At 37.9% G+C, this 24,720-nt stretch overlaps 1 protein-coding gene across 1 annotated transcript in view; it reads left to right on the top strand.

Moving 5' to 3' along the window:
• Positions 1 to 24,720, top strand: part of pcdh1a (protocadherin 1a) — a 99,346-nt gene that overhangs the window by 7,423 nt on the left and 67,203 nt on the right. Inside the window, exons 2-3 of the mRNA XM_017412646.3 lie at positions 1,801 to 2,615; positions 3,687 to 5,873. Coding sequence (XP_017268135.1) covers positions 1,821 to 2,615; positions 3,687 to 5,873 — 2,982 coding nt within the window. The 5' untranslated portion in view covers positions 1,801 to 1,820. The remainder of the gene's footprint in view (positions 1 to 1,800; positions 2,616 to 3,686; positions 5,874 to 24,720) is intronic.

The following is a 24,720-nucleotide window of genomic DNA, read 5'->3' as shown; positions in this document are numbered from 1 at the left end:
TAAGATGTGTTGTTTTATAAGAAGAGGTTATTCGAAATTGACAGTAAATAGTTTTTGCGCTTTACTGTGATTGATTATACTCTCATCTACATTTTATTTTATTTTTGGAAAAAAAATTATGTGAGCACACAAGTTTAATGAGCAAATTAAATTGAAAAAAAAAATGTCATAAATCAAAAAGGGTCACTGTTCGTGGTTAGTTTTTGTAAAGGATATGTTTACAGCAGTGAATGTGATGCATGTTTGTCAATGTTCTTCTCANCCCATGAACATGAAGTGGCCTTCCCCCTTCATGCAACATTGGTGAGAGGTGCCCCCCTGCAAATGTAAAAGAGGACACATCAATACTTGAGCAATTAGTGCATCAATAACCAGCACTTCCAATTTTAATGTATTCGAAAGGAATTAGATTTCTCATTGGATTTCTTTGTATTTGTGTTTTCCTGTCTAACACGCATGCTTTATTCCTCCATGGAACATTGTTTTATGTAAGCTGAGCACTTTTTTATTGCTTGTAATATGCTTATTTCCATCAGACACAGACTAAGGCTGCTTTGATTTTGCCTTTTGCCTTTCTCTTTTGAATCCCTAAATTCTGGGTGAACATCAAACTAAACACTGTTTAACATTTAAATTATATATATATAATTTAAATGTTTAAGTGATTTGGTCATAGAACTTTACCTCAGTTTTCATCTACAAGTGAAGACGTTCATATGTTTTACCGAGTTGTGAAAGATTTATTTATTTATTTATTTAAAGATTTAACAAAAAAAAAAAAAAAGTTATTCCGTTAAGAGAGTGGTTAAGAAACTGTATTGACTATGGATCGGTCTAGTCAGTCTAATCCCTGAGCCATAAGAGCCAGTATTGATCAGTATATACAAACAGTGCATTACTAAAACAAACCCACTGTATTATACACACACAGCAGTACTGAAAGCATGGAAATGAGCAATACATGATAGCTAATGCACTCCCTAGTGCAACATACATCCAAATGTTTGAAAATATTTCCACCATTAAGTTTTCCAAAGCACCAAACAGTGATGCTTAACCTTGGTTTTTTTTGTTTTTTTTTACTTCTGTTTCAATTACCAATAGCACACACGAGCACACAAATGCCCACACATGTGTACACACACACATGCACACAAAGCTGAATTACCTCTCCCCTCAATGTCTAATAGTATAATACAGAAATAATGAGTCTCTTTGGTTGTGAGCTCTCGTATTACATTTTTATTTGATTATTCAGCTAAAACAATCCTCGCTGGCCTTCCGGTTTGTTTTATGTGTGAGCTCATGAGATATAATTTTACATTTGACATTAATTTCTACATAAAATTCATAAAGGAGAGATATTCATTGAAACTCCTGATACTCTGGAGGAAAGAAAGGAAGCCGTGATGGGACATGGTTGTTATTACATTCTTCTACAAACAGAAATATTAATAAAAAAGTACCTCTTTTTTACTGTTGCCTTCAGGCTTTTGGTTTTGTAAAAAAAGAAAAAAAAAAGAAGCTAAATGTTAGCAAAAATAAATATTTTTACAACTGTACACCCAGACTGCAATATAACGACTTTTCCCTTCTTCTTTTCCCGCTGACTAAATATTAAACTCTGCTCTGTAAGAGTTGCTGATGTGGGCTGTATGATTTTCTTTTTAAAATGAAATATGTAATTATATTTCTGTGGAACTTGCTCCAGTTGGGAATGGGGTTCACATGAGAATGATGAAGAGTGATTTTTAAAAGGAATCTTCCTCATCTTGACCTGGATTCTTTTTGTCATTACAGGCAGATCTTCTGATGACCTAATGGAACTGACTTTACGAGCAGTACTGTTTTGGGTCGTGGTGCTGCACTGTGGCTCTGCTGAAGGCAGCATCCTCTATCGAGTCCAGGAGGAGCAGCCCCCCAACACTCTTATTGGTAGCCTGGCAGCAGACCAGGGACTGCCTGATTCAGGTCACCTCTATAAGTTGGAGGTGGGCGCCCCTTATCTCCGTGTCGATGGAAAGACAGGAGACATTTTCACCACAGAGATTCCAATCGACAGAGAGACCCTGAGGGACTGCCGGTCCCTGGCTAAGGGCAAAACCTGCTACTTGGAATTTGAGGTATCAGTTACAGATCTGATACAAAACCAGAGCCCACGACTTATTGAAGGACGGATTGAAGTGCAGGACATCAATGACAACACACCGCAATTTCCCTCTTCTGTGCTCACCATCTCGGTGCCTGAAAACACAATCATGGGCGCATTATTCTCTATACCTCTTGCTACAGACAGGGACTCAGAGAGGAACGGAGTGGCTGACTATGCGCTGACTGCAGGGCCAGATGCAGCAACCTTATTTGGTTTACAAGTGGCTGATGACAGGGGAGGGAAACTCCCACAGCTCATTGTCCTTGGCAACCTAGATCGAGAGTTAAAGGATTCTTATGACCTCACCATCAAGGCAGTGGATGGAGGGAACCCTCAGCGCTACAGCAGTGCTTTGCTTAGAGTGGTCGTGACTGATGCGAATGACAACGCCCCGAAGTTTGAAAAGTCTTCATATGAGGCAGAGGTTTCTGAAAACAGCCCAGTAGGACACTCTGTATTACAGGTACGTGTTTAATAGAAGAAACAAGTCCGTAATATGAAATGTGTTGAAAATGTTGATTGTTAAACTATGCTTTTGAAAACAATTCAGATTGCTAAAAATTCAATTCAACTTGCTAAAAAAGTCTACATTCTGGTTTATGGGGAAATGTTAGTCATGTGTATTCACAAATTATCCACAGGTTTATAAGACTTTTTAGTATCAGTAAGACCAGTGACTCCCAACTCCAGTACCCGAGGAACACTATCCTGCATGTTTTAGTTGTTTCTCTGCTTTGACACACCTGATTTGAGTGAGTGAGTGATTAACAGGCTTCTGCAGAACTTGAGGACCTGCTGAAGAGCAGAGAAACAACTAAAACATGCAGGATAGCGTTCCTCAAGGACTGGAGTTGGGAATCACTGATTTAGACATCCTTATAAGTTTAGGTTTGAAACTATAAATCCAGTTGAAGATATTTTTATCCTACTTTTGTTTTTTAATATGTTAAAATAGCCTTGCTACTTTGTTATTGTTAAGAGTTTATTCTTGAGGGCAGAAAGATGAAATTTTGGGAAACAAATTACATTTGTTTTGTTTTTTGTGTTTCGTTCTCTTGATTTATGCATGTTTAAATAAAAATACTACAACAATATTAGCAAATTATGTTTTTTGCCCCTAATTAGACTGCTTATTGCTTCTTGTGCTTTTATACTTGTGGAAGAAAAGTAAAAGTATCACACAGTGTCAGTGTAGGCGTAAGATGTTCAGTAGAAAAAAAAGAACATATTGTTTTGAAATCTTTACTATCATTAAGACAATTATAGCCCTAATATCCTACCATATGTCTCATTTTGTTAAAGGTGAATTAACATAAGAGAGACAAGACAAAAAGAAATATTTCTAAATAATGTGTGCATGCTGTGCTTTGAAGCAATCAACCCACCCCTTGAGCTATTTATTTATTCATTTAGAGAGCAATTATTAGTGGAAATATTCTACACTAGTTTCGATCTATTTACACTAGTTTAGATCTAACCCCAATTTGTTGCATTTAATTCATGCCTTTAACCACATATTTTATTTTGTTTGTAGGTCAAAGCAAATGACTCTGATATGGGCCCTAATGGAGAAATTGAATACACCCTTCATCAAGCAGTAGACCCAGTGCCAAAACTCTTACGAATCGATCGGTCCACTGGCATCATTTATGTCAAAGGACCACTGGACAGAGAGGAAATCAGCAGCTTGTCCTTCTATGTAGTGGCGAGGGATAAGGGTCCTCAACCTAAAAGCTCCAAGACATTTGTAACCATTGAGGTGACTGATCAAAATGACAACGCTCCAGCTGTGGAGATTCGTGGGATTGGTCTTGTGACGCACAGTGAAGGAGTGGCCAATATTTCAGAGGACATGCCAGTAGGGACAGCTGTTGCTTTGGTGCAAGTGTCTGACGAAGATGAAGGAGAGAACGCCGTGGTTACTTGTGTGGTTGCAGGTGATGTGCCCTTTCAGCTTCGCCCTGCCAGCGACTCTACGGCTGACAACAAGAGGAAGTATTTTCTACAGACAACCACTCCTCTAGACTATGAAAGAGTCAGGGACTACAGAGTAGAAATTGTTGCTGTGGATTCTGGAAACCCAGCGCTGTCCAGTACAAACTCCCTAAAGGTGCAGGTGACTGATGTAAACGACAACTCCCCAATATTCTCCCCAACTTTGTTTGAAGTAGATTTTGCCGAGGAAAACCAGCCAGGCGAGAAGGTTTTGGATGTTACTGCTTCTGATGCTGACAGTGGCACTAATGCTGAACTCCTCTATAATATTGTGGCAGATTCATCCATCAAAGGTTTGTTTGAGATTGACCCAAACACAGGTGAAGTAAGAGCTCGAAGCCCACTAGATCGTGAACACAAGGAACGATACGAGTTCCGGGTCACCGCAGCTGATAAAGGCTCACCTGTTCACAAAGGAACAGCAACAGTTGTAGTAAAAGTTCTTGACCGCAACGACAATGACCCCAAGTTCATGCTTAGTGGCTACAGCTTTTCAGTCTTGGAAAACATGCCTCCCCTGAGTCCGGTTGGAATGGTGACAGTTCAGGATATGGACAAAGGTGAGAATGCTCGAGTTCATCTCTCTGTAGAACCTGATGGAGGGAAGTTTGTTGTTCAAAATGGAACAGGCACTATTTTGTCAAGCATCTCATTTGACAGAGAGAAAGAAAGCAGCTACACATTTCGTCTTAAAGCAGTGGATGGAGGAGAACCGCCCAGGTCCTCCTACGTTGGTGTTACCATCAATGTACTGGATGAAAATGACAACGACCCTGTGATCACTAAGCCTTCCAACTCCTCTTTTCGCCGTCTGTCACCTCTAGCCTCACCAGACAGCCATGTTGAGGTAGTAGAAGCTGAAGACCAGGACAGTGGGCCTAACGCAGAGCTGGTGTACAATATTGCTGGAGGAAATCCTTACAGTTTATTTCGCATCTCCCCCTCTAGCGGAGAGATCACTCTGGCCAAGGAAATGACCCGCAAACATGGTGGACTACATCGTCTAGTGGTGCGAGTGAGCGACAGGGGAAAACCTCCACGACATGCTACTGCTTTGGTTCACATATATGTCAATGAAACAATTTCAAATGTCAGCTTAGTGGAAGCCTTAGTCGGACACAGTCTTTACACTCCACTGGATAGAGACATTGCTGGTGATCCTGACAGTGGTTTTGCTGCACACCGCAGTAACATTTTGTTTGGAAGTCTAGCTGGAGTGGCAGGAGTGGTAATGCTGATCTTGGTCGTGGTGTTTATTCGTCACCGTATCCAAAGAGAGACAAAAAGTGGCTATCAAGCTGGAAAAAAGGAAACAAAGGACTTATATGCACCCAAGCAGGCACCAAAAAATGCCAAAGGCAAACGTGGAAGAAAAGGAAAACCCCAGAAGTCCCCCAAACCACTTGGGGAAGAGGAGGAGGTCAGCCTTCAAAAGAGTCTAAAGTTTAACCTTGATGGAGTCAATGACAGCCCCAGAATTCACCTGCCCTTAACGTATTCACCAGGAAGCCCTGATATAGGCAGACACTACCGCTCCAATTCCCCCTTACCTTCTATTCAGCTGCAAGCCCAATCCCCCTCAGCATCTCAGAAGCACCAAGCTGTCCAGGACCTTCCTGCAGCCAACACTTTTGTTGGAACAGGAGGAGATGACAACTCAACCGGCTCAGATCAGTACTCCGATTACAGCTACAAGACCAATCAACCCAAGTATAACAACAAACAGGTAAAATTAGCATCAGTAAAATGTGTCTCCTGTCTACATTGTCTGTTAGAGGAGTGGATGATTAGTGTGATGCATTGTTTAAAGGTAATAAAGAGGGATAGTAAAACTCTACATAATTGTTCATACTGTGTGCAGTAGTTTTAAAACATATTTTACACAGAGCAGCTCTCAGTCAGCTACAGTCATTTATGATGATTTACTTAAATGAGAGTAACATATGAGCACATTTTAATAATCTGCATGACATATATTATCAAATCGGCATAAATGAGTTGTAAAAATGGTAAATGATACTTTAAAACATATTGCAATTTGTTACTGTCATTCATTTTTATTCTCAGTGTCTTAACTCTACATCTACTCCTAAAATGATAAATAAAACAGAAATGTATTGTATGCTTTGTTTTGAAAAAAATATTTTTTGTCATTTTTAAATTTAAATAAAATGGCATTTTCAGTCATCAAAAACATAGGGATACAGGCAATGTTTTGGAAATGAAGTACTTACTGATGCAGTATGGTATAAAATATTTCTCTTGATATTGACTGTAGTGACATGCGGCTCTGCTCCCATGTAACTTTTCTGGGGGTTAAAATTGGACACAGAGAGTATTTGTCCATTTGTTGTACTCCTGGAGGACTGTGATGGCCTGTCATATTCTGTGTTTTTCCATCTGTTTGGCAGTACAGTTGAGCAGGCGAGGTCCATTTTTTCTGTTACTTACTTCCGCTCTCCTGCCTGACCTCTAGTGCTCTGATCTCCGCAGGTCACTTGCTCTTATCTCCCTGCTCCTTATGCTCTTATCTCCTCTTATCTCCACAACATTTGGCAAGACTCAAATTGCCATGGAAACAGAAATATTAATAGACTCAGAGGGGATTACAAACACACAAAATGTAGAGTCTAGGGACAGAGAACATGTGTGTCTTTAGGTTTCTATGTCATTCGCAACAGTGCATGTGTTTATGTTTGACTAGACACATATAAATGCATTTTAGTGTATGTGTGTGCAGGAAAGGATTATAGAAAACAACTATTATTCTTGAATAGTGTACTCTGCTTTTGTACAGCAAGATGTCCAGATTTCATGATCCCCCCTACATTTAGTCTGCCATACTTTAGCTTTTGAAACCAATTTATCTTTCTTTTCGAGGAATAATATGCTCAACATTCATTCAGCATGAGACAAAATAGAAAAAAAGAAATACTAAAACAAACAAAAAAACAAAATAACAACAGCCACACATCCCAGTGTTAGTGGGAGGTAAAATCTGCATCATATAACTTCAAAGGAACCCTACCTCTAAAGACAGCATAGCACAGGGCCTTTTTGCACAACAAACAACCACAGTCTCAGATGCCGGGTATGATTAGCACCACAACATGAGTGACAACTCTGAAGTTCATCGAGTGAACTTCAGAGATGCTGCAAAATCACACAACAACTAGATCTAACAGTGCTATATTCATGTCGCTGCAGTGGTATTCAAAGGATGGCCATTATTTCATCCAGAAAATGTTTGACACTGACATATACGCTTTATTTTCACCCAACATGAGAGATGACACAAGCTTTCAAGATGCTTCCCACATCGCAGTGTCACAGGTACAAAACAGTCTGACACTCTCCAAGGCTTTGCCGATAATGTTTGCAATGTAAAAAAAAAAAAAAATAATTAAAATTAGCAAAAAATAGATGGGGAAAACATGTCGTGGAGTTCTGAACATGTGTAGGTGACACGTTTTCTGTGGAGATATCTTCGGTGCCAGCCTCACAGTTGACTGGTTGGTAGTTTCAGCAGATGCTAGCTGACAGCTTAGGTGATCACAAGCCTTTGTGGGTGGACTCAGTTTAGAGAACAGTCACCACTGTCTGCTTGACGGACAGCATAAGGGACAAAAATGACTGCAAGCCACAGGGTGTGTCTGGCTTTTTTGTGTGTAGTGCCAATCTCGACATTTGTGCGCTGAATTGCTGCTTAGCGGAATGGTATTAATTGTGACTGCAGAGCAGCTGTAGGCTCTCAGAGCTTGACAGTATCTCAAATGAAGTTTCTCAATATGATAACATAAATGCGTATGAGACGCAGCCCGAGTGATTGACAGTCCGTGCGACAACACAGACAGATGCGGAAACTCATGTGACATACCTCAGCAGATGTTGACTCATGTATGGCATACCCTCTCACATCAGGAAGAACAGATTGACCAAAATATATAATTAAAGGAGCTGCCAAGTGAAGTGACAGATGCAGAGCCGTGCCCTTGCTTTAATTAACTCTGCTGCTCTCAACAATGGCTTTTTATTTGGGATGTGATCAGGTGTCTAAGCTTGAACTACAGTGCGCGTCTTGACATTATTGTCTAAAAATTACTGCTTGTTTACAGATTTTGAGCTTATTTAAATCAAACTTTTGATTAGCTGCATAACTCTAAGCCCCATTCTTTCACTCTAATGTTCTGAAGCTCAAATTAAAGACATTTAACTTACAGAAGCTGGTCTTTTGTTGTGTAGAATTTATATACATGTTTATTAAAAATAGACATTGTTCTTATCACAAAGATGTAGCATGCATCTGTGTATCTGAGTGTGTACACATGCGCATAATATTGCTATCAACATTTGACTAGTATTAAACTTTGATTTTTTACACTTGTTATTGTCCACCACTAATAGCAAAGGTGATAATGTTTTGCCTGTTTATGTGTGTGTGTTTGTCTGTAATGTTAGCATAATATCTCATGAACAATTGAACACACTTTAAAGAAGCTCTCTGAAATGAATCATTGGGAATCAGCTTATTACCTTTTGGAGTCTGGTTCAAGATGTCTGCCAGAAGTAACTGACCTTAGCCAATGCAAACATGACTATACCACAGTCAAACTTACAGATATTAAACTAAAATTTGGTGTGTTAGCAGCTGAGATGAATTTGACAGATTGTGCAAGATCTTCATTTAAAATTTAGCCATTTGATATTAGGACTCAACTCTGTTTGTCAGTAAATATCTAATGCTATGCTAGGCTATGCTTCTGCAAGTGATACCCTTTTAGAGCCAACTCAATTTAATATGGCCGCTACAGGCAATAGACCTTGGAAAACACAAAATGGTTATAATTTAATCAGTTTTACAGCTATTGTGCCAACGTTTGTGTGGTTCAACCACAGCTGTGAGCTTGTAGCTGTGAGCTATTCACAACACATAATTCAAGTACTACTCATTGAAAAAGATCTTTGCTTAAAACTTTATCATTAATTGTTGATGTTTGTCTATTAGCAAAATATCTTGTGAACCATAGGATGTTTTTTAATGAAACTTTCAAAAAGTGTTATTTGTATGTACATTTACAACTGTGTCAGCAATTTATTCAGTTCAATTCAAGAGGGCTACCACAGCTTATTGACATTGGTCAACACAGAAATGGCTATAACTCAGTCAATTTAACAGATATTGAACTAAAATCTGTAGTGGTAGTTACTTAGCATCATATCCATAACACACTCCAAGTGCTACAAATCACACAAGACTTTTGCTTAAAACATTGGCAATAACTGTTGGTGTCAACTCTGCTTGTCTGTTGAGCTAAAAATTGTGCTAAAACTTGAAGTGGTAGTAGCTAGGAGTCATTCACAACACATACTCTGAGAGTGACATCTTGCAATTTTGCACAACCCTATTTTCAGTGTTTCACCAAACAGATACAGAGCCTTTTTATTCTTTAAAAAAAAAAAAATCTTAATCTAAAATTCTACCAGGAAATGTGGCGAGCAATATTACTTCTTGGAATGCCATGCCTTTAATATAAAATAAGGTTAAAGTTAGAGCTGCATGAATGATAACACATTTCACAGCCTAGTAATATTATAAACACTGGCAAAATACAGGCATTCAAGAAGTGTAATACTGTAAACAATAATATATGTCAATGACATGTAAATGTGTACATCCGTTTGTTCACAGAGATAGCTTTGCATGAATGTTTGCATATCAGTATGCACACACATTAACAGTTGCAGTATAAGACATATTGGTTTGTAAACTATAGTAACCTATGTATTACATTGCATTGGCTTAAAATTCTAATAATTATTTAAACATACTCGTATTTACCTAACATAAAATACATTTCATCTTAGTCTATATTTTTTGATCAGGGAACCTTTTTACTTTTATTTTTGAAAAGCAACTCCTACTAAAAGTTGCTAGCCTGAGGCTGAATAGTGGAATATCTAAATGCTTTATGCTCAAGACAGGCTTGTTGATGGTGCCAAAGCCCCAACAGATGTTTAAGATGTCCTAATTAGATCACAGTGTTATCAAAGCACATGCCAGCTATATGTGCAAGAGCAACTCTTTGTTTTGTTTCCCAGTGCACTAGGAACCAGTACCGCCATCAATTTTAAAACATTTTGATCTGCTCCCAAGGCTCCGTAGAGAAAAATTCAGCCCTCTAATTGCTTTAGATTAACCCACTTAGGAGCAGAATTCCTGAAATGCCATTTCCGGGGTAAAATGTTGCACGAGAGACACACTTCCACTCAACGAAGCTGAAAGCAGCTGAGGATAAATCCCCAAAACAAAACCCATATATGTATTGATTTTTTTGATAAAACTAAGCAAATGAAAACATTTGTATAGTATCCTTGTTTCAAAAGGAAAAAAAAAGGCTGTATAAATAATAGAACTAGGAGATGCATAACATAGACATAGACATTCCCAACCCCTTACTGCAGTAGTAACTGACGGTTGTCATGTATTGTATTTGTCCAGAACCAATGCAATTCAGCACCATGGACAGTGCTTTCTTTGCTAACTGTGTCAAAGCCTCTTTGCAAATGGAGCACCACTGCATCACAGGCGGAAAAGGAAGATGATGTGCCTGTGAAAAACCACTAAAGAGTGACTCCATTCAATGAGGTTCTTTGTCAGAACACTTTAGAATCACACTACATGCTTGTTATTTGTTTATAGTGCAGTTTTTGAGGGGGAAAAGATAATTTTAATTGATTTAGAGCCCACCAACACTTAAAAAATAATGACAATGAAAAAAAAGCTTGACTCATTTAAAAGGTGTTGCAGCTTAGCTTTGCTGAATCTCAATTGCAGTCTTTACTGTTGCTTTCATACTGCCTGCACCTGTTCGGGTAATATTGTAATTAAAGTGGGGACATTGGGAATTTTCTTCACGGTCTTGGCAAGTTGAACCATTCTCAGGTGTGTGTCACAGTTTTGTTATTGAGCCTGGGCAGACATTTGCATCTGGGAGAAGGTGGATTTCAAAGGAATGTAATTATGTACGGCAATTTCCTATGTCAAATAAATGTATATTGTACAGTCATTCATACACTGTGCCAGTAATCAAAGTAGACTCAAATACTCTAAGTAATAATGAATCTTTCCATTGTTAAATTGCTTCTTATTTTCTCTAGACATTAATGATTATTATTAATAATGAATTCGAGCTCATCATTTTAAGGGGACACAAAAATGACTAAATAGTGTCAGTTTTCAAAACTGATACTTTAAGCAATGGCTAAAGAAAATTATTTTTTTATAAATGCTACTCTGGTTTTAGCATGTGGGTAAAACTATGTATTACATTTTACATTTTTGTTTAACAAACTTATCACATATGTGATAATGCAATATGACTACTTGTTGACAGAGAACGTTGTTTCGTTTTCTTTGGAGTTGCATATCAAGCTCTGTGGAGCCTACGGCACATGGCTACAAGTCAGACTTTAAAGGTTCAGCATAATTTGAGCTTATCAAGGAACATTTGTTTTGAAACGTAATCAACTTCAGAGACATTTTTTGCTGATTTACTCACATCACTGGTGATAATGTAACAACTTTAAAAGTCACAGAACAGCTAAAACTAAGTTTGTCTTTGTGTGCTCAAGCATTTTTTCTAGTTATTTTATTTTATTTTTTTCTTGCTGGAGCAGTAGTTTGGTAGTCTGTTTGCTAGAGTTATAAGAAGTTTCAGCACACATGTCATCAAAGTGATAAGAATGTTTTGGTCATTTGCAGCCTGCCCCGTTCCTGCACATGTTTTCTTACTTGCAGCACGTTTTCTAGGCTGCTACAAATCTAAGCTGGTTCAAAGTACGTTTGAACCAAAGCTTTTTGTTGAACTTATTTTATTTGATGTCTGCTTTAATTATTGAAAATAAAGTTGCTTCACGCTGCTGCCCTTGAAATCTAAAGGTAGTGCTACACTGTCATTTTATCACAAGAGAAAAGTCTTCAGTTTGCACTTATTTACCCTCTCGTCACCCTTGAATGTGTGATATTGCAGTATGGTTGCTGGAGAAACCAGTGACTCTCGCCATTAGAGCTGATAATTAGTCCTTTTGGGTCCAAGAGCTGACACCTTTCGTCATGCTGCACTTAATGAGAATTTTACATTGGGAGAGAAGTGATTGGTGTGAAACATTGAGGGTTGTGTGCTCCACGGCAATCATCACTGCATGAAAGTATGTAATGCAACCCCTATGCACACGATTTAAAAATGTTTTATTCATCTACAGTGAAAAAGTGTGGTCTTCCTCTGGGCTATTGGTTCATCTCCCCATTCTGTTTGTGGTTACCTACACAGCCGATGCAGTGGCAAGAGACAGGGCAGAGTGAGTGAGTCAGTGTGATTCTTAATTAACCTGCTTCTTTGTTAAGCAGGGCCCACACTTTGTGAACTTTAGGCATCCCTTTGAGCTGGGATTAGCCCAATTTAGTTCAATACAGCTGTTTGAAGTCAGCAGAGGTGTATTTCAGACAAGGCCAGAGGCAAAATTTGCGCTTGTTCTACAAGAATGTGACACATTATTCTCTTTCACTTGTACTCAAGACCGGTGGAACCTAAAAAAAAAAAAAATCATTGAAGATATGTCACCTACGTTTCAGAGAGTAGCTGGGTAAGCACTGGGGGCAGCTGACTTATTTTTCCTATCTTTTCCTATTTCTAGTGTGCCTTCCAGTATTTTTCAGAGATGAGACACACATGCAGACACACACATAGGTCTTTGTACAGCACATATTTGGCCTGGCTGATTATCCAAAAAAAAAAAAAGAATAGAATGAAAGTGAGGTAATGCTGGAGTAATTTACCCTGCCTGAATTGCATGTTTTGCTTACTGGTCTATAGTGGTGAAGAGTGATTCAGTACAATGCATTTGGCACTGCATTATACTGAAAAATTGCTCTGTATTGTTTAGCCTCCAGTAGTGCTGCCATTTCACATTTTACCTTTTTTTCCAACATTTGCCTACACAGTGTGCATTTTAGGCTGTTAAACATTGAGAACTTACAAACGCATACGTATATTTGAATATACATTAGGTGGTTGTTGCTTTAATTATGAACTATCATTTGTTAAGGCAGGAATTGAACATTTAGTGTTTCAGCACATCTGAAAAAAATCAACTGTTTGTGTTCACTTAAAGCCCCATGTGCGCATGTAAAACACCAACCAAAAGGCTTAGTGAAAGAAACGCACCATTTTGGTCTTAGATCATTTGATGTATGTGACATTGAAAGGAATGCTGAAAGACTGCGCTACAAGCGATAGATGTGTGCTTCTTTGATCCAGCCTTGAGGGCATGGCTAGATCAAACACAGTCACAAAAATGACAGGAGCAGATTCTAAGGAGGAAGCTTTCATAGGTTTGAGTCTGTTTTTTTTATTTCTTTCTGTTTCTTGTTTTTAGTGTGGAATATGTTATTGAAGCAAGCACATAACATGAAGATCTAAAATAGTGTACACAGCAGACTTGTCCGCTGTAGCGCCTCTTATATCATGTTTTTTTTTCCTCCTACAAGTTTCCATAAATACTGGGGCTCCTTGCACCTTTGTATGTCCAGATCTTACTTTAAGCATTCAGGTAACTGTCACAAACGGTCGGCCTCACATGCAGACACCAGTAGGTGAAAGAATTTCAGCTTAAAAAAAAGAAAGAAAGAAAGAAAGAAAGAAAAGGGACTCAGCTGAGGACAAAGACAGGCTAGACAACAACAAAAAAACTGGTAGTCAGGTAAGATCCTGACATACAGATAGCAGGTGCTTCAGCCAAAAAGGGGAATGCTGGGAAGACACTGTCACAGACAAATTTATAAGAAGATTTGGTCAAACTGCTATAGCAGAAAGACAACAAAGGCTTGCAGTGAGCTGCCCTCTACAGAAAACTGGGACTAATTGATGATTAGGAGCACCCCTCAGTAGACAGGTGACGAGGTCATATGAGCTGCATTGGAGGCAGACAGGAGAGGATGACAGAAATGTGTTGCCACAATGGATGAGTGTCTGTAGGTGCCACTGAGATGTGGATGAAAGTCAGACAACTGAGCACAGATAAATTCCTAGATACATTTGTGAGGCAAATGCAATGCAAATTTGACGAGATCTTGACAACGAATATTTTCAGACATCAGTGAGGACCAGATAACAATGGGTTCACACTGATTGTCAGTACAACAGCAGGCTTAGTGTCATTCACCAGTTGTGTGTTGTGTAACAGAAAACACTAAATGTCATGCAGTGCAATTCTGAGCTGCTCGTGTCTTGTGAATTGTTAACATTTGTGCTGCTCCCATGCTGTCTTACTTTGTACTACTTGAAAAAAAAAAAAAAAAAAATGAAGCCAAAGACCCAGAACCCCAGAGGTTCTTTGAGTGCTGAAGCATTGCATTTAAATATTGTGTTCTTTTAATTTTGTTTGTTTAGGATGGGTGAACACAGAGACTCAGCTGGCAACTTCTCCCTGGAAGACAATAATTAAGTTAGAGCATCCTAAAATATTCTTCATGTATGCTGAAATGATTTGGGATTTTTTACATATAAAACTCATTCACTCAAAACTTTTTAAACTGAAAACAACATCAAAAACAAGTAACTAGTTGTCAAAAAAACAAACAAAAAAATGTTTTAAATGTTAGGTGCATTGTTCTTTTTCATGAAAGCTTTTAAATTAGGACAATATAGACAATATACAAGCACTACATGTGCAACTAACAGAAGGGAGTATGGATAAGAATAAAACATATACAGCAAGTGAAACTGTCAAAATAAGGACTTCAATTGTGTAAAATCAGGCAGAACTTCACTTGTTTTTACTGCAGTATTGTTATTTTTAAAGATATTTTTGGCTGTTCTACAAGTTGCTGGACAGAAGTTTAAGAAGAATGCATAGCTTGTGCCACAGATATCATGGTAGTGTCAATCTGCCAGTGCGAACTCATCCTTTAGATGTTTGAGATTGATAAAAAAATGTAATTTAAGGTCCAAATTGAGGAATAGAGGTAGATTAGTTGTTCATTTTGCAGTTAATTAGGCTGGTTTTTGCCCTTTTTTTGGACAATATGCATTAGTCACACCTAATAATATGACTAAAAGGCAAGTACATCTGTGGGCAGTTTTCTTAATATTGTCACAAAGCCCTTTTGTCAATGTGCTTCTCGTGGCAGGGGAAGCACACAAGTGCTCTTTTCAGAACAACAGTTGACCAAAATTATTTGCTAACTTCTAAAAAGAACAGTGTCATATCTACCAGGGAAAATCCCAAAACCTTTATTTCTATTTTTCAGAGCTTTATATGTTGACTTGGTCAGCTAGGAAAAGTTTATTTTAGAGAGAAAGTATGGGTAACTTTATGCTTGGAACTGCTATCAAATCATAGCAAATTAAAATAAATGTTGCATGGAAATATGAATGTGTACTAATGTGCACTGGACTCTGGAACTACATCACGAAATCATAGGCAACTATTGTTGTTTATTTAAATCCCATAGGGTGCAATGCACAAAAAATCCCAGGGAAGGAAGCAAACTAATTGGCTTGATATTTTGGTTATGGGTTGCCTTGATTTCTGATTATTGGCCATATCAAAATCCTAATCAGTCTACCTCTATTGTAGACAAATCAAAGTCTTAAAAGGAGACGGAGATAGAAGAATTTTCACCAAATCCCCATAGCTTTGGTCCACAGATTAGGGTTTTGAGTAAGCCATAGATGTAATTAGTAAACTATAGCCCAAATTTTACAGTAATCCACCAAGTGACTGCATATACTGCATTTAGGTTGACTGTAGGGGATTTACTGACTCACTTTTCTTCATGTCTTCCATCAAATCAAAGTTTGTCCTTGACCTTCTAGTTGGATCTACTGCTGTATACCTCCAACAGGCAAGCCTGTGTGAGCCCATGACAGACAAGCAGACATCTTTTTAGTTATTTAGCTTGCTGACAGAAATAGTCAGTCACTAAAAGTGGCACTACAACACAGCTCATCCAAAAAACCCCCCAAAAAACTACATCTACTGAATTTCAGCAGTATTTTTGGAAAGCAGTAAGTTTTCTCTTTAAAAAAAAAAAGAAGTTGAGCTGCAGTAGGTGTTAAATCAGTAATATTGTTCTTTGTTTTACACACTATGTGGACAAAATAATCTGGTCATAGCAAGTCATTGTTGAATTGGGTTGTTTCAGTCAGGGTTTAGTCTAGCCCTCTAACTAGTGATAGCAATCTTAATGCTTCAGGATACCAAGCCGTTTTGGACAATGCCAAGACTCTACAGAATTAATGTGCACAAATTCACAAAAAAAAAAAAAAAAAAAAAAAAAAGCCAAACAAACAAACAAAAAAAAAAAACACTCCAAAATCTTGGGGAAAGCCTTCCAAAAAAATTGAAAAATAAAATGGGACCGACTCATACAGTCCCTGTTGGTGTAATGGTCAGGTGTGGCCAAATATTTTGCTCCAAAAAGGTAATCTCATCTATACAAAACCTAATATGTGCAAGAACTGGATATGGTATTGCACAAAAATTCTAGTTTCAAGTTAATTTTCCCCAGCCAAAGCAATCTCATCATGTTGACAATTACTGCATTTTTACCAGTTAAGTAATCATCAGTCTGTAAATTCACAGAATACTGTCTTACATTCTTGAACTTCGCCCATTCGTATCTTCATCCCTGTATCTGCTTGTTGCGATTAATGATTGTGCCAAGCAGGTGGAAACAGAGGCTGGTATAATTCATATAACATCTGCAGACATTCTTTGAAGTAGGCTATCATGCCAGACTAGAGAATGTGTGCATTACCTTGAGTTACAGTAGACAGAGATGGATGACAGTATTGCAATCTGGCTCTGCACATTATAAAAGATGGCACGGCTCAATAATCAAGGTTTATGCCGAAACACTGGATGCATACATCACCTGCTACACTCAGTACAATTAGAATTTCTTGGCACTCACATGGTGCTGTGATGCTCTCTGTTTCTTGTACAGTTTAAAAGACTGCTGCATCCCAGGACATGTTCATTACTTAAAAGCCAATCAACTGTCAAAACTTGGAGGGAGTCAAGTCAAATTCATCAAAATACATAATTCTGGCTTTACACAGGAAACCATTGGAATGCCTGGCTTATTTGTAGGTTTTAAGTAGTTAATGAGAAAAGATTTAAATGTGATTTAGCTGAAACGTTTGAATCCATGGATAATGTGAAATTAGATATGGCTTGCGTTCATATTAAGTGCCTTTAGTGCACATCTGACAAGATGTTTCTTAATATGTGGTTAAACCCTCCTGAAGCCCTCAAAAGAGAGAAAGAGAGGTAGAGAAGGCCTTGTAACTTTGGGTAAACTTAACCCGAAGGCCATGGGAAGGTTAAATGAAAAATCTAAATTAGCCTTATTGTAAAATAAAAGCATATCAAAACGATTCACAAATTGAAATTCAACTTGACATGTTTATATATTGTGTTGTGACACCAATAAAAGCCACAAACTTGTTCCAGCAGTGTTTGTAAAGAATATTTTTAAGCTTTCAAGACAAAAAAGCAACACTTGTAGGAGGCAATGCTGTTCATACATCTTCCACTTTGTTTAAATGCAGGGTGAAGAAAATATAATATTATAACCAGTCTTGACTTACTTATTTGACTTAAATTATAAAATCTAAGTCATCAGGAAACCATTTAAAATAAAATAATTGATTACTACTCAGAAAAAATAGAAAGCACAGATTGAGAATGTCCCGATACAAACACTTTGGGAAAAAAAAAACAACAACAAAAAAAAAACGATCTGAACATGGACAACAAAAAAGAAAGAAGCAATGCAAATGACTTCAATTAGGAAGCCTGTCCTAATGAACGAGCCATTCGTTGAACTCGGACAAAAGGATTGATTTCATTTGTGCCTCACTCTTAAACTGAATGATCCAAGTTGGGCCTCTGAGATTACTTCACCAGAACTCTTGATGAAGAATTGACAAGTGTGGATAATAGGCAAAACCCTATGTACTGAATTAAGTTGTACACTTTCATCTGGAAATCCTTTTACATCCATTTACAATATCAGTATTTGAAATCTGTAGGTACCATCACACTTTCTGCTGCAGATGGCAGAATTTATTTGTATTTTTTAAGCAAGGCTATACAAAAGTTGGAGGATATGCCAACGTTGTGTGCTAACACAGTTTGCCTGTTGTTTAAACAGATTTTGCTGGCATCGTACACAAGGAGTGATGCAACACGACAAGGTGATTAACATTTCAACAGCAGGATAAAGTCTCTCTGCAACCAATGTAAATGTCTCGACCTTGTGGCTTATGATATTTAAGCTTGTGGAGCATTTTGAATATTTTAACAAATAGGGAGCTGTCACTGTTTTCAGATGCAAATTCCAATTTTAAAAGCAGAAATGTCACTTTTCCTCATGATCTCAGTTCCATTCATTTTCCCATCAATAATGTAGTTTCTAAATGTTTTAAATGCATGGTAATAGCTGAACATTGTAGTGATAGGAGGGTTTACAGACCTGTGACTAAAAAGTCTCCCAGCTAAATGGGAACTCTATCATTCTGTGCAGCAAGTCCTGCCAACCATGAACCCTTTTAATGCCATCAAAATGTTCAGCAATGCTGACTTGCTCTTTGATGTAGAAGGGAAATAATTAAAGTGATGCAAGTGATCCATACATATATTAAAGAGTGATGGTCTCTCCCTATCGATCAAGTCTGATGAAATGTGTTCACAATAATCTGTTCCAATGTCTCCTCAGGCCCCAGTGAGAGACGCTTGGTCAAATTCAGTCTTTTATGTAAAAAAATAAATAAAATAAAATGAAATAACTCCTTTAGGTAAAGCTGTGTGGAGGCTCAGCTTCCCTGATGGCATTGCCTGTAGCTAAGATATTATATCGCCACACAACCCAGCCTCCTTACCTTCTGCCAGGCAGATTAGTGCTTTTATCAATAAGCAGCTTAGCACCAAAGTGTCCCTCAATAATATGCCATAGTATTTTTTTTCCTCACTGCTGTAACTCCTGGGCTTCTTTTGCTTTCATATTCTAACCCTGCCCCCACATCTTTCCTAAATTCTTCACTTTTTTTATAACTCTTACTTAGACAAACACCAAGACATTATGTATTATTCTCTTCAGGTCACATTAGGAACCTAGACAGGGCCCAGGGGGGCCAGAGAGCAGCATCCCCCCTCAGACATACTACCCCATTAGAATCCTGCAGCGCACCATAAAACCCATTAAGATCCATTAGGGTAGTGCTCCGGCCCACAGACACCTTTAAGGCGAGCCAGCCACAAAGGTGCACAGTTACACACAATATAAAACTTATTTGATTTGTCATTAAAGGAACCACGTGTTTCTTAGAAAACATATTCAGTGTTGGATTAGATCAGGAAAAAAAGCAGTGCTTCCTATTGGAGGCACATGCTATTCACTTCGCTGCATGGTTGGTCTTTATCACTCGTCATCATTGTTCTTTGGTGACAGCTGCAATGTATAGTTATATTGCTGCAGTTTTCCAGTTAGATAACCAGCACACAATGTAAAGTATTGCAACAAATATAAATTAGCATAACCATTATTGAGCATAAACAGATCCCAGCTGAGATTTTCTCCCAGGCTTTTGTAACCGTGCAAACATGTTCTCCAGCTAATGGGAGCTCTTTCACCCTCCTTCGATTGGAACAATTGCATACAGCTGGGAGGTTTCCGCGTACTGCCTCTCGTGTGATTAGTGTGCCGCTTATTACGTTTGATGAGCCTGACCCAAATCTTCCAAAGGCAGACACATTTTTCATAGACTTTTAAATTCTAAATCCTAAATCAAGCCAAAGGTGAAGCACTTACTTGGCCTCAAGCTGCTATTTTTGGGACTTCTTTATAAGGAAAAGGCAGTGAAGGACTGATGTGACATGCCTTCAAAAATAAAGGTTTGTTTGGAGAATTGCCTGACATTTACTAATGTTGTCATCAGCTGCAGATGTGTTTTAAGCCACAATCATATCTACCTGTCAAACCAAGGGTTTGCCACATTCAGCACAGCATAATAAATGGTTTTAATTAGTATATTGGAAACGTTTCACAAGCTGACAAGCTGTTGTGGAAATAAATTGAATAGGTTTAATTAACTTTATATGTTATTAGGTTTTTTGTCAGAGTTTTGGTGACAATATTTATTATCGCTACAGTAATTTTATGTGTTGTACTTTTGTACTTCATCTGGTTTAAACACGTATTAATGCATGGACAAAGCTAGGTATTATTATTATTATTATGGTTTTCCTTTTAAATATGTTAGGTGCATGTTTTTTTTTTTTTTTGAATGGTTGGGTTATACTGTAACCCTCCTCTAAAATGACCCAGGTTTCCTTCCAATGATTTTAGCCTATGTAAATTTGTAATAAAATGTCAGTGGAAATATATCCTGATTTTGGTATACCCAGTGCTTGGGAGACATTCCAGCTTTGGAGATTTGCCACCTGAGAGACTGTCCAGTTCTGCAGAGAGGCCCTAATACTGCTCTGATCTACGGGCACAGGTGCAACAAGCTCATTTCAATAATAACCGAAGCAGTCTACCAGGAGCCACACAAATTAACACAGAGCTGCAAACAAATAGACCTCTTGATAATCACAAGCCTCTAATTTACTCGTGACACACACACTTTGTTTCTTGTTGCTACAACACAGCCCATAACTTATGGCATAAGTATGAGCAGGACCACCTGTTCCCATATTAATCTACTCTTTTTGGCTCCCACAATACAAGTCTTATTAAAAGTTGAAAAATAAACTTTGGTAACTTTTTTATATTTCCACCTATATTTCCTCTCACAACAAACAAGCAAGCAAGCAAACATAAAAAAAGAAAAAAAATCATGAAGCAGTGGTTTTACAGCAGTAGGTATTGCATGACTTCCATGAGGTCAACATAAAATGAAATCTAAGACTTTTGAAGCAGGGTTTTGTGGTTAATGCAATCACAATTTTATAAACCTTTACATGTCTGTAAATTTCAGATTACATGGTTATTTAGATCAAAATGCATTTTTTTTTAATTTTTCTATTTTTTTATTTTATAGAACAAATAGCAATAGCAGCTACCAGTAGCACTTCAGGTGCAGCCTGGAGCACCTCCATCTGGGATAGTATAATATTTTGCTGGATTATCTGTATATTGCAAAATTGGTGTTGATGTAAAACATTAAAAATTGTCATTTGCATGAATCACTATGACAAATCTGAGATTGTTGTTGTTTTACGTTAATGACAATCCTCTTTGGTCTTGGTCATCAATCAAGTCAGAATTAAACTGTGTTTTTCCAGACTGAAGTTGTTCAAATAACTTTTCTATGGAAGCCCATTTGAAAAGATAATAATTATTCTTTCATGGAGCTTTACAGTCATTCCAATATTGGCAATTTGTGGCCTTTCAAACACATTTACAGAGGTCGAGAATCTTTTATTTTATTATTATCTTGGAAACACCTGCTTGACCATTTTTTTCAAGAATTAGAGTGACATCAAGCTGAAAGGTAGGATTTCTTTTTTATTTGTTTTGTTTCAGTTCTAAACCATGGAAATGGCAGTGAACTGAGCTAAACTGTCTCTTTGGGCCAATTGAAGTTGCAGATGAAATATTTTTTTAGTTAATAGAACTTGTGAAAATTAAAACAGGGATTAAAATGTCACATTACTTTTCCAGTAGCCACCAAGGTCTTTTCTTGTTTCTTGTATTCCATTGTTCATTGACCATGAGGTTTCTAAGGAGATGCACAAAAGACTAAGTGTTCATTGTAGTCCAAGCCCCTGTGGTTGGCTGTGAAAGTGAGAATAATAAAGAATAGTTTTATAAAAAAAAGGTCTTGATGGGCTTGATTTTATTCTTTTCTTCTCAGCTATGAGAGTAAGTAATTTAGTGTTATCAATAAAAAATTTAAATGCATTGTAAGTTAGTGAATAGAGTGAAGACTACAGTAATATGACAGCTGTGATTAGAAACTTTGCTGCTCATAGGGAGAAAAGACAGCTGGGGGAGAAAGGAAAAAAAAAACTGTCAAAAAGGAAATAATCTCATTAATTTTGATGTGCCCAGCATTTTGTATGTTAATCAAAGACTACATCCAAATTTCCTATAAAGGCTTTACCTAATTAGTTGAACAGCAATAACTTGTATTTTGTAGAAAAGATTGTGATGATGTACAGCAGTTTTCATCTCACCAGAGTAAATTTTGACACATCAAACATCACGACGTGATTTAGGCAATTAGTTAATTTTAAATGTAAATACAAATGCAGTAGTTCTTTATTTCCTTGAGTAATATTCATCACTTTACAGCTTCTGTGCACCAGTAGAACAGCTCTCTTGAACATATCGTTAGGGTTTTAGGAAACTTAAAATATTAACTTTTTTTTTTTTTTTTCGAAATTTCTTGTTATTCTACAAGTCAGGCAGGAAAAGGAATGCAACTTGTGTTATTTGTTATCAGCTAGCTGGCCTTTTCATTGCAGTTCAAATATCCTATCTCTAGGATATTTTGTTGATAGTAATAAATCAAATTTGCATTGACATGTGTCTTGAATGTCTGTTTATTGGTCATTACACAGTAAACTACAATGTTTTGAATAAAGAGTATCAACAAGCAGGAAAATGGAGGTATGCCGTTGCTCAGACATTGTTTTCTGGAAGACGGAAGGAAGCTCTTTAAAAAATAACAAAAGACTCCAAAGTGAGGAATAGAATCCTTATGGAAACAATCAACACCATTCCCATCATTCGTAAACAACTCGGATAACTGCAGGAGCAGCAGAAACATCTCACAGTTAGGTGCAGTAATTGCAGACTTACCTACACACCCCAAACAGTTCAGGTTAATTACACTTGGTGAAGGATGCTTAGGCACATTACCCACAGGGGAGCAAACATGCGATATGATTGCCAACCGCACTTTGCTTTCTGAGCCAAAGAAAGTGTTTTCTAACCTCCAGCTGGGAGATTTTTATTTTTATTTTTTTCTACTAAGGAAGCACTGCTATGGTACTCATTACAGGACCCAGGTTGAGGTAGACTCTCAGCCAATAAAAGTTTGTGGAATTCTGCCTGTGATGCATCCAGGAGTGCTATATCAGCATGCTGCCTCTGGTTCATTGCAGGAGGTCCATATAGACAAAAAAAGGGCCATGGTCAAGCTGGGCTGTAAGCAGCTGCTCTGTATTGTATCAGGATCTAAATCAAACCTCCATCCTTTAATGTACTCTGTACGTAATGTGAGTTTAATAAAGGATGATAATTTTATGGGTATGCTTCAGGATTTGTAGAGTTTGGTCTGGAGAAAATAATGCAAATATCATTTAGGGTGGTTTTTCATGGGCACAACCCGCAAATGTTGTAAATGTTGTTTAGAAAAAAAAAGAATTTCACTTGAGGCTATAGGTTGCAACTGTTACAGGGACTTATATTTGATGAGGCTCAGTGAGCATGCCCATACAGGCAGACAACAATGTGTGCATGCAGCATGGGGGCATTCTCTTCTCCATCGAGACTAGGTGCTGGCAGAGGTTGGAGGATAGATGGCGAGGGGTGCTTGGCTTAGGAACGTAGAGGATCTGGGGCTGGGTTGTGGGCCAGATCTCGCCCTTGCAGTTATGAAGGAGAAACAAACTGATCTGACAGTGACAAATGAACCATCTCCTCTCCCCCAACTGCCACTTTTATGCCTCTCAGACTCCTTTCTCACACCAAGTCTCTTTTCTGTTTTTGCTCACTATTTTCTTCTTGAGCTCACTCAACCTCTCTTATTCATTCTCACCTACGAAGCTCTTTTTCAGTCTGAGTTTTTCTTGTGTCATATTTTTACCTTTGTTTTGTTCTCTCTGTGCTTACTCTTTTCTTTGCCTCTGACTATTATCTTCCCTGTTCTCTTTTTTTTTTTTTTTCGTGCTCTGCTGCTCGACAACAATCTGAGACTTTATGCATCAAAAGGCAGCTCAGTACACTTTTACTTGGAAGACTTGGCAACTTACTCAGTCTTTTTAATTAATAGATTAATCCTAAAACACCATAATTACTTCCCTGCTTGTGTTTCATTTCACCATTGCAGCCCATGCAACATTAAATATCATAAATTGCTTTGCTTGTATCAAAACTTTTATTGCATCTGAGTGGAATTGTCATAACTGGGTGTCATTAAGCAGGAGATGCTGAAGAAGCTCAGAGGATGAAGGCATAGCTCAACAGTGATTATTGTTGAGGTTTAATCACTGTCTTGCTCCTGTAATGGACCTTCTGCCGTGTTGAAATGAGATGCCGAGCAGAGAAGACAATTAATTCCATGGTTTCCTTTTGTCCCCGCCCTCATCCCCTGTGCATTGGACTGAAACCTGATAAGATGCAGGCTTAGGGCCACCCTAATACATTAACACACTTGTCTGACTATGTTGCCAGTATTGTGGGTCCATTGTGTGACTTGGGGTGTCCTGTACTGGAACAAAGGAAGCAGCCATTTCTGCTGTTTTGATGCGCTACAGGTCGTAACAACCCCCCC

This window comes from Kryptolebias marmoratus, linkage group LG13, assembly GCF_001649575.2.
Source record: "Kryptolebias marmoratus isolate JLee-2015 linkage group LG13, ASM164957v2, whole genome shotgun sequence".
In the NCBI taxonomy this organism is placed as follows: Eukaryota; Metazoa; Chordata; class Actinopteri; order Cyprinodontiformes; family Rivulidae; genus Kryptolebias; species Kryptolebias marmoratus.
Note: the sequence above shows the minus strand (reverse complement) of the source record. Positions and strands in the feature narration are given on the sequence as shown.